This window comes from Drosophila bipectinata, chromosome 3L, assembly GCF_030179905.1.
Source record: "Drosophila bipectinata strain 14024-0381.07 chromosome 3L, DbipHiC1v2, whole genome shotgun sequence".
Taxonomy (NCBI): domain Eukaryota; kingdom Metazoa; phylum Arthropoda; class Insecta; order Diptera; family Drosophilidae; genus Drosophila; species Drosophila bipectinata.
Window position 1 is genome coordinate 20,869,290 of NC_091738.1, and position 10,707 is coordinate 20,879,996.

Genomic DNA, 10,707 nt, shown 5'->3' on the forward strand with positions numbered 1-10,707 from the left:
GAAATTCACTTTTTGGGATAACTTTTAAATTATATAACCAATCAAATATTATTTTTAATTTTCACTCACCAGACACTGAGAATCACCGAAAAGTTATTAAAAAAAATCTTTAGTGATTTGAGAAAAAATGTATGATCCTAATTGGGTCAGAGCTGGATGTTGAATATGAATATTCTTCAGGAATCAGCTCCCAGCTTTGCAATTTGAAAAGTCTTCACTTTAGTTCCGAAATCTTTAGTTCCATAGCCTATTTGTTTCTAAATATTTGAAAAACCGAACCCAACTATGTATGTGGACTAAATATTTTTCTGGCATCAGCTTCTAGCTCTACAATTTAAAAAGTGGAGTTCAATTCCCATTTTTTTCGAAATTCATTCAAATGTCACCTAGCGCCATAGTTAAACAATTAAGCTCCTGTATCGATCTCGCTTCAATTGACACTGATGCACAATCAAAACGCAGAAAAATTCAGATGCGACAGTTGTTTCGACAACAGTCTCAATCAAATGGTTGGGAAAATACCAAGTACCCAAAAGCCACCATTGACCGTTGTTGAAATTCATCCCGCTGCCTCCACAATTCCCTCATAATTCCCCCAGGAACATATGTCCCCCAGGGACACCATTCGCAGTGGTAGATTTTGGGAGTTTTTAAGCACTCCTTAAAATGATTTTCCAGGGCTTTCCAGAGCCCTGATAGCAATAGGGGCACTGTGGTTCCTGTCGTCCATATTTTATTGATGGCGTCTATGAGCCACGTGGCCGTGGCAGCATTTTTTAGATTTACCCAAAAAGCCTTCCCTCACCCATAGTTGTATGCAACCATGTTTTCAACCTGCAAGGAGCTGAAAAACTACGTTCTGCTTTAGCATTGCTAACCGGAAGTGTGGCCAAAATCTGGACGAGTATTCTCATAGCTGGAAACATATATTGGTCGCAATCATTTAGGGCTTCCGCTCCCGCTCTCGGAAAAAGTGACAGAATAGCAGAACAATATTTCTATGTGTCTTGCTGCTATGTGCTGCTTGTCGAGTAGTGGCTCCTCGGCGCCGACTCCCTGGAGTAGCAGCCGAAGCCGCTTTTCGTCCGGGTTTTTTTGCCGACTCTCCTCCTCCGGAGCTCCCTCCGGGAGGCGACGCCTGTTTCATCACAAAAACTAGTTTCCAAAAAAAAGAAAGATTTATTAATTATTTATTATTATTCAAAATAATTATTTAATAAATACTTACTAAATTGTTTATATAAAAAAATTTATATGGCATTTTTTTATATTTTCTTTTTTATCGATATCCGACGATCTCCCAGCTTCAAAATGACGCTTGTTAATGTGGGCTTTTTGGAAACACGTTAATCGGTTAAACGCCCAGTATTGGTGAATCAGGTTCAGAAATTTTCGGGACTTGATTGCTCAAAATCTTTAGGAGAGATTTTGATGGTAATGGTACAATTCGAATGGGCTACAAATTAGGTTTCTCGTGATATACCGTGCATAATGGCGCATCCTAGTAGTCGTTTATTTCGAGTCAAAACGTTAATATCATGACCTGGCCACCATATTCCGGATCCGGATCTAAACGTAATTGTAAATGTTTGGGGCTGACTAACGCGGAAGGTATACGAAGTATACATTATTGTATTAATAATGTAAATTATTCTTTAATAAATTTTTATTAGTATATTTTAAGTGAAATATATTAATAAATTATTATTATTATTGGTACTTATCGTGTTGTCGCTCCTCCTATTCGATATTAATATCGATGGGTATTCTTTTCCAAACATCGATACATCGGTAAACATCGATATATCCTCTAGTGTAGAAGAACTTCCATATAAATAGACCAAGCAATCGTTTTCTGGTCAGTTGGTTATGAGCCTTGCGGCTTACATCAGCTCCCAGAAAGAAAATTTATTGTTGATGTATAATTATTTTATTTTTTTTAGAGGTGGACGAAGAAAAGGTGAAAGGTTGGTCAGTGGTCTTAATATATGGAAGTTTCCCTCCCACTGGTTTTAAAACTTTTTTTCTTTACAGTACTAGGCTGATGTTTTTGGACAAAAATGTTCTCTGGCTAAAAACTGGGGGAAAAAATCGTCTTGAACATCAGCGCAGGCACACGAATCTTGAAAGGAGACGTGCGCCGAACATAATATCCTTTATATCGGCTTTAGTTTTGGCTTTAATATAAGCCGAGATATCAATCTCTGAAGTATCAGGGGCAAGCCGAGAAACAAATATATGTTTCGATGGAGGAATCAGCTGTAAGGGTTTTGGTGTCGCAGGTACAAGAACTGCAGCATCAGTCGGTGCCGGTGGTCCGGACTGTGGAATACCCTTTTTGGTGACTCTGACGGGGGTTTCGTTTACTAGGACCTGTGGTATCACTTGAAGGGATACCACGGAGGACATATCGGATAATTGCTCATTTTCCTTGAGAAATTCGGACGGCGAATTGTTCACAGTTCTAGCTCTTGGGGTGGCTAAATATATGAGCGGCTGCGTTATTGACAGCTGAGCAGGCTGAGGCGATTCAAGCGCACAGAGCTGGTCATTGATTTTACGAAAACCAGTGATCAACTCCTTAAATCCATTCTTAGTCTGTCTCACGAACGACCTCATGTCGTCTTGGACAGCACGACTACATTATTGTTGTGAAAGTTAACCAGACCTACGGGAAATGGCATCCGAAACTGAGGCAGTGAAGCCGGCACACTTGGCGTGTACAACGTTTTCACATAGCCAGCAATGGATGGTAGGCTGGGATGAGGAGATTGTTTTGTTAAAAGACTTCATAGAACAGATCAGTTTAAATTCCATATTATTAATTAACAAAACAAAATTAATATATAAAAAGTTAAAAAAACACTATACCTTGAACCACTGTGCTAAATAGGAAGCCGAAGCGGGAGCTTTGGAGAGTGCAAAGGAAAAATGCAGAAATAGAGATAAGACGGGGAAGAAGCAGAGCTGAGCTATGCTTGGAATTGAATTTAAACAAATTATTTATTCGCCTCCAAATATACCACAGCACACGCGAAGCGATACGGTTTAAGTTAAAACTTCTCAAAAGATTCTCAATAAATTCGATTCACAAGCAAGTAAACACCGGTTTACCAATATTTATAAACGCAATATTTACATAAGTATAAGGAAAATATGTTTATGCCCTGGAACACCAGCTGCCACCTGTTACTTTCATCTTATGGAACTTAGGGTAGTTGAGTTATTTCATTATTTATTTATTTTTTATGTGGATCTGAATAATCAATATATCTTAAATAACATACATATATAAAAATCGTTCTTCTGAAAAAGATCGAATGCTGTAATTTGGTGGCAAGCTTGTGGCTTTTTCGAATGCTCCCCAATACCATTTTCACCCCTTCCAAAATGGCAGCGGATCCCATTTTCTCTATGCCACTTGATGCCTACAAAAATTAAGTTAATTTCATTTATATATTAGTAGGAAATTATTGTATTACCGTTCGCAAATAAACAATTTGCAAAGGTCCATTGAAGTTGGAAACTGCAATTGAAAATATCTTCCAACTTTGGATGTTACTTGGAGCATTCTGCAAAAATATATTAATTAGTATATGTACATATATATACATATATATAAATTTTTTATACTTACATTGACTTTTTTCAAGTGAAACTCATCGAAGAGTACAAAAAATGGCTCGTCTTCCTCAATAATCGCCCTCAGATTTCCCTGAATATTGACGAATCCGTTCTTGAGTGATTCCTTTCGATTTTTCAACCATATCTTTGCGATATCAGATAGGTTTTCTTCAATAACGTTTAAGTTTGCAACGAACTCCATTTTTCTAAACTTTTTCACAAAGTAAACAAGGCGGAAAAACATAGGGTTGCCAATGTATTAACGATACTATCATATGTCCATACATACGATACTATCGTATGTCTTTCAAACGCACAAAAATAAAGAAATACAATAACAAATGTTTCTAATCGCTTAAACATCTTATGATTTTGCTTATTGTTTACAAGAGATTAAATAAACAATAAGCAAAATTCTCCTGTAAAATTGGATTTTTGGAAAATTGGAAAATTTTCAATTCAACCATCGATGTTAAACCAAAATATCGATGTTTATATCGATGTTGGGTTTTTTTTTCAAACATCGATACATCGGTAAAACTTCGAAGGATCGGTCTCTAAATTGAAGCAATATAAATAAAAGTCATAATTTTATTTGATTTCATCATTTATTATAAACAAATATGTATGTAAAATATTATAATTGCCATGTAAGTAGTTGAACGATCGGATTGGTACAGATATAAAATTTATAACGATATTATCATATGCTTGGCCAACTTTATACGATGTTTACAAGGGTGTATCAACTAAGCTTTGCTTTCTTGTTTTTCCAAATGTTTGAAAATGATTAAGTAATAAAAAAATTATGTTTTAGGTTGTAAATAAGACAGTTCTCCGGCTACGGAGAGGTCCCCGGCCACAGCCGGTGCCGGAGCCGGTGAAGGAGCCGGTGGCGAAGCCGATGGAGGAGGAGCCGTTTGTGCTGGAGCCGGTTGCGGAGGAGCCACAAATATTACGAAGGCCACGTGGCACAAAGATGCCAATAACAAAATTTGGACAACAAGCCCTCCTCCGCCCCAACATGGACATCGTAGCCCAGCTTGGCACCAATTTCTTCCAGGTAATTGGAGTTCAACATAGTCAATTTGAACATCCTATTTGGGAATGTATTGAACAAATTCCCAAATAGGGACTGAAGGGTAAGCCGCTGAAAGTAATGAAAATAATAAATAAAATGTTTGTTTCATTAATTTCTCCTCCACCAACCGTTTAGATTCCAAGAGGTATCCATTAAAATTTTCTTTAGTATACGTTGGGATTCTCTATGCCACTTGATGCCTACAATAATTAAGTTAATTTCATTTATATAATAGTAGGAAATTATTGTACTTACCGTTCACAAATAAACAATTTGCAAAGGTCCATCGAAATTAGAAACTCCAATTGAAAATATTTTCCAATTTTGGATGTCATTTGAAGCATTCTGTAAAAATTTATTAATTAGTATATATGTACATATATATATATGTAAATTTTTATACTTACATTGACTTTTTATACCCTTGCAGAGGGTATTATAATTTTGGTCAAAAGTGTGCAACGCAGTGAAGGAGACATCTCCGACCCTATAAAGTATATATATTCTTGATCAGGATCACCTCCTGAGTTGATATGAGCATGTCCGTCTGTCCGTCTGTCCGTCTGTTTCTACGCGAACTAGTCTCTCAGTTTTAAAGCTATCGACTTCAAACTTTGCACACACCCTTCTTTCCTTTGCACGCAGTATATAAGTCGGAACGGCTCGGATCGGCCGACTATATCCTATAGCTGCCATATAACTGATTGATCGGAAATGGTATAACTTCGGTGTTTTTAAAGTTAGAGAGTTCAAATTTTACACGAGCGCTATTTTTGGCAAAATAATACGACATGCTAAATTTCGTAAGGATCGGCCGACTATATCCTATAGCTGCCGTATAACTGAACGATCGAAAATTACCCAACTTTCGTGTTTTTGAAGATAGAAAGCTGAAATTTGGTACAGATTGTATTTTTGATCAGTTGATCCAACTTACCAAATTTCATTAGGATCGGCCGACTATATCCCATAGCTGCCATATAACTGAACGATCGGATATGGTTTTTGGTAGAAATGCCAACTTTGGTATTTTTGAAGATAGAAGTTTGGGACTTGTTTTAAATTTTGTATTATAATAAATTGGCTTATATTATCATATTCTCATAAGGATCGGCCAACTATATCCGATGTTTGCGATATATATCCGGTCTTAACTGCAAGGGTATATCAACTTCGGCTCCGCCCGAAGTTAGTTTTCCTTTCTTGTTTCATATGAAACTCATCAAAAAGTAAAAAAAATGGTTCGTCGAAATTGAAATTGATTAGGATTAAAGGATTCTTTGGTTTTTCTAACCATATCATAACTATATCTGATAGGTTTCCGTTAAGAACGTCCAAAGTTTTTACGTACTGCATTTTCAAAACTTTTTCACAAAAGATATCACACAAAGTATACAAATAAGTTGTTGGCGCCAATAAATATAGGGTTGGCAATGTATTAGCTTAACCAATGTAACCTAACCGTAGCAATGTATATTTATTATTTTCTATCATTCTATATTATATGTTATATTTGATTTTTACATTATTATACCCTTGCAGAGGGTATTATAATTTTGGTCAAAAGTGTGCAACGCAGTGAAGGAGACATCTCCGACCCTATAAAGTATATATATTCTTGATCAGGATCACCTCCTGAGTTGATATGAGCATGTCCGTCTGTCCGTCTGTCTGTCTGTTTCTACGCGAACTAGTCTCTCAGTTTTAAAGCTATCGTCTTGAAACTTTGCACACACCCTTCTTTCCTTTGCACGCAGTATATAAGTCGGAATGACCGGGATCGGCCGACTATTTCCTATAGCTGCCATATAACTGATTGATCGGAAATGGTATAACTTTGGTGTTTTAAGAGTTAGAGAGTTCAAATTTGACATGAGTGCTATTTTTGGCAAAACATTACGACATGCCAAATTTCATAAGGATCGGCCGACTATATCCTATAGCTTTCATATAACTGGACGATCGGAAATGACCCAACTTTCGTGTTTTTGAAGATAGAAAGCTGCAACTTGGTACAGATTATATATTTGATCAGTTGATCCGACCTACCAAATTTCATTAGGATCGGCCGACTATATCCTATAGCTGCCGTATAACTGAACGATCGAAATTAATTAATGTACTTTATCGACTTCACAGAATTACAATATTCCACATTGATGTGAGTCTCAAAAGCTTTGGACAATATTGGCGAGTATGGCACAATCCAACGATTGTCTACATCAACATTTTGTCCTCTTACCTTCACAACTACCGATCGCCCACTGTCCGCAACTGATCTTGTTCATCTTGAATTGAACAAGATTAAATAATATTTTTAAATTCAATTCATCGAAGTAACAATTTAAACATTTATCATTTTTGATTGCAGGTGCTGAAACCAACTAAAAAGTTAGTGCTATGAATTTCTATTCATACAGACTCATGATCCGTCAAGGTGAAGTAAATCATATTTTGATGTGTCAACGACTTTTTCATCAGTTTGCAGTTGATATGTATGTCAAAATTGAGACTGAACGATTGACATACATCCGTTTGAACCAACGACGGCTACGGTCAGAGGAATACATTCATCTCCGCGATGCTATAAATGCTGATGGCAATGTGAATAATTATTCACATTATTATTATTATGAGCGCTATTTTTGGCAAAATAATACGACATGCCAAATTTCATAAGGATCGGCCGACTATATCCTATAGCTGCCGTATAACTGAACGATCGAAAATTACCCAACTTTCGTGTTTTTGAAGATAGAAAGCTGAAATTTGGTACAGATTGTATTTTTGATCAGTTGATCCAACTTACCAAATTTCATTAGGATCGGCCGACTATATCCTATAGCTGCCATATAACTGAACGATCGGAAATGGTTTTTGGTAGAAATACCAACTTTGGTATTGTTAAAGATAGAAGTTTGGGACTTGTTTTAAATTTTGTACTATAATAAATTGGGTTATATAATCATATTCTCATAAGGATCGGCCAACTATATCCGATGTTTGCGATATATATCCGGTTTTAACTGCAAGGGTATATCAACTTCGGCTCCGCCCGAAGTTAGCTTTCCTTTCTTGTTTTTGAGTAAAAATAAATATTTTTATCGTAATATTTTATTCTACTTATTTATCGAATATCGATTTATTTTAAAGATATATTTTTGATATTTTTATTTGGCCACACTGAGCTGAACAAGAGAACGGAAAACAAGGAAACATGAGCGCTAAAATTTATTTCGGTGAAATTAAAAACAGTTCGGCAACCTGCACTATTTGCAGCAAAATTGTGAAAACGAGCGGCAACACGTCCAACTTGCTCTCGCACCTGAAAAATAGGCATCGAGACGCCTATTTAAAGTGTGTAAAGGTAAAGTGAATTTCCCGCGAAATATTTTTTAAGGTGACGCCTATATCCTCGTGTGTGTGTAAATTTCCCGCGAAATTCAGTGAATTGTGAAATACATTACATTAAGAGGACATAGGCGTCATTTTAAAAAATATAACAAAATGTTTTAGTATAATGCAAATGCAATTTAAATTGACTATTTTATTATGTTTTCAGAAAACTACAAAATTAGACAAACCTACAAAAATTGAGCACATGTCCAATGAGAACGCGTTTAAGAGTTCGTCTACTTCTAAAGGTAAAAATTGTTTTATCTTCATACTTTAGGTATAAAATAAAAAAACAAATTTTTTCGTTTTAGAAAAAAATGATGACATTACGGAAGCGTGTGTGTTCATGATCTGCAAGAACAATTTGCCAGTCCGAAGCGTGGAGAAAGAAGGTCTTACAAAATTGCTTAATACATGTGTCCCAAAATATAAAATTCCAAGCCGATTCAAGGTAAGTTCTTATGATTTTTATATGAAATTATAATTAATTTTTACCTATAAAATCATTTTCACAGGTAACAGACCTATTCGAGGCAAAGTATGAAAGCTGTGTAGCAAAGATGAAGAACCTTTTTAGAAACGTAAAGGACTTTGCGTTCACCTGTGACGGTGTAACAATAACAAATTCTACTCGATCCTATCACACCGTGACTGCCCATTTCATCAACAATAACAGCCTACAGTCAGTTTGCTTACAAGCAGTTAGAATGACACAGGTAAATGTTTCTAAAATTGTCTGCCATGTTTGTCCTTGTGTTGTGTTTTGCCATGTGTTCTGTATTGTTAGGGACATTTCTTGTGCTCTGTTTTACCATATTGTCTATGCGTTAATTGTCTATTTGTCAACTATTTCTTAAGAAAATGTTGTCTTAAGAAAATGTTGTCTAATTGAAATATTATCTTTAATTTAATGCAGTCACATACTAGCGAATATATTTGGCTCGCTAAAGAGTGTTTGCGATGATTTTGAAATTGATCAGTCGAAGTGGCGAACACTAACAACAGATAACGCCAATAACATGAGGGCAGGTTCAAATTTGTTTTTAGGAAAAGGCAAACACATCGGATGTTTTGCACATACTATACATTTAATAGTTGATGATGTGGTCAAAGAAATTGCTTCTTTTTGCAACGTGCTGGACAAAGTAAAAAAAATTGTAACGCATTTCAAACGCAGCTCAGCAGCGATGGACATGTTGCGCAAATTACAGGCCGATGAAGGGATAGCAGAAGGACGAATTCGTACACTCGTGCAAAGTGTCGACACGAGGTGGAATTCGTGCCTTGACATGCTTGTTTCATTTTTAAACCTTTCGAATAAAGTAGCAATAGTGCTAATTAATCGTTCTACGTCTGTGAAGGGATTGCCGGACATGCTGACATCTAACGAAATTCACATATGCCAAGATTTTTGTAATCTTCTAACGCCGTTAAAGGATGCGACCGAAAAAATAAGCGGGGAAAATTACGTTACCGTAAGCATGATAATTCCGCTTATATCACTATTGCTTGATAAAATTCGAAACTTAACAGTAGAATCGGCTGAAGGAATACTCACAAAAACAGCTCTTGTAAAAGAATCAGAAAAGCTGTTTGAACCATAACTTAAGCAAAAAGTGTACAAACATTAATCATTAACATGAAAAATAAAATATGTCACTTTAACTATATATCTTTACTAAATTACACTTTAATTTATTTAATACAGGACTCACGATTACTTACCAATGAAAACCTATCTGATGTTGGAGAAATGGATTACAATAAGATGGGATTCATTGAGGCGCACAACAGATCGGTTGCAACGCGGCCAATTGTGGAAGTGCATGAAAATCAAGAACTAAAATTATTTTTAGGCCTTCCATTCACGTCGTGGGAGAGCGATCCCCCTGGATCGCACAATCCGAAACATTGCCAGGGCTTTCCAAATTAGCACTGGGGTATCTATTAACGCCAGGTAGTTCTGTGCCGTCGGAGAGGCTGGCCTCCGCCATCAAATGCGTTGTGTGTGACACGAGAAGTCGTATGACAGACCTTCACGTAACTCAAAGAGTATTCCTAAAATCTTTAAAAAATTAATTTTGGTGTTATATTGAAATGAGAATGATTTTTATAATAACTTCGGCATAAGAATACTAGGCATAAGAAATATTTAGATGTAAAATGTAAAATGAAGCACTTAATTGAATAATGTTATGATTTTTATAGTTTTGTTTAAGGGGGACATCTGAGTAAGAGGCCAAAAAAAAGCAAATTTTCTGGAATTTTTTTTGGCCAAATCAAAATAGCTAATCGAAAATTTGTAAATGAGGTTTTATTATATTATATTTAAAGTACACAATAAAATTTTTTTAAAAAACGCGCGCGACTTTTCTGCACCTACTGTGCGAAAAAGACGAAAAATCGTGCGAAAGAGATGGAAATTTTTTGTTATTTTTATTGGCATTCTTTCGCATTCTTATTTGCATTGGCAGCGGAGAAATGTTAATGTTATTATGTTAATAACATTAACAGCGGATAACATTTCTAAAAGAAATTGGAAATTAATCCCTAAGATTAAGAGATAAGATTTGTATCTTATTTGTATTGAATATATTCTAATCGAA

General features: G+C 35.8%; 1 protein-coding gene across 1 annotated transcript; it reads left to right on the top strand.

Moving 5' to 3' along the window:
* Positions 1-7,877: 7,877 nt before the first annotated feature.
* Positions 7,878-10,348, top strand: LOC108129102 (E3 SUMO-protein ligase ZBED1-like). Its single transcript, XM_017247026.3, has 5 exons — positions 7,878-8,072; positions 8,268-8,349; positions 8,413-8,552; positions 8,617-8,817; positions 9,810-10,348. The coding sequence occupies exons 1-5, from the start codon at positions 7,923-7,925 to the stop codon at positions 10,032-10,034; spliced, it is 798 nt and encodes a 265-aa protein (XP_017102515.2). The 5' UTR covers positions 7,878-7,922; the 3' UTR covers positions 10,035-10,348.
* Positions 10,349-10,707: the final 359 nt, after the last annotated feature.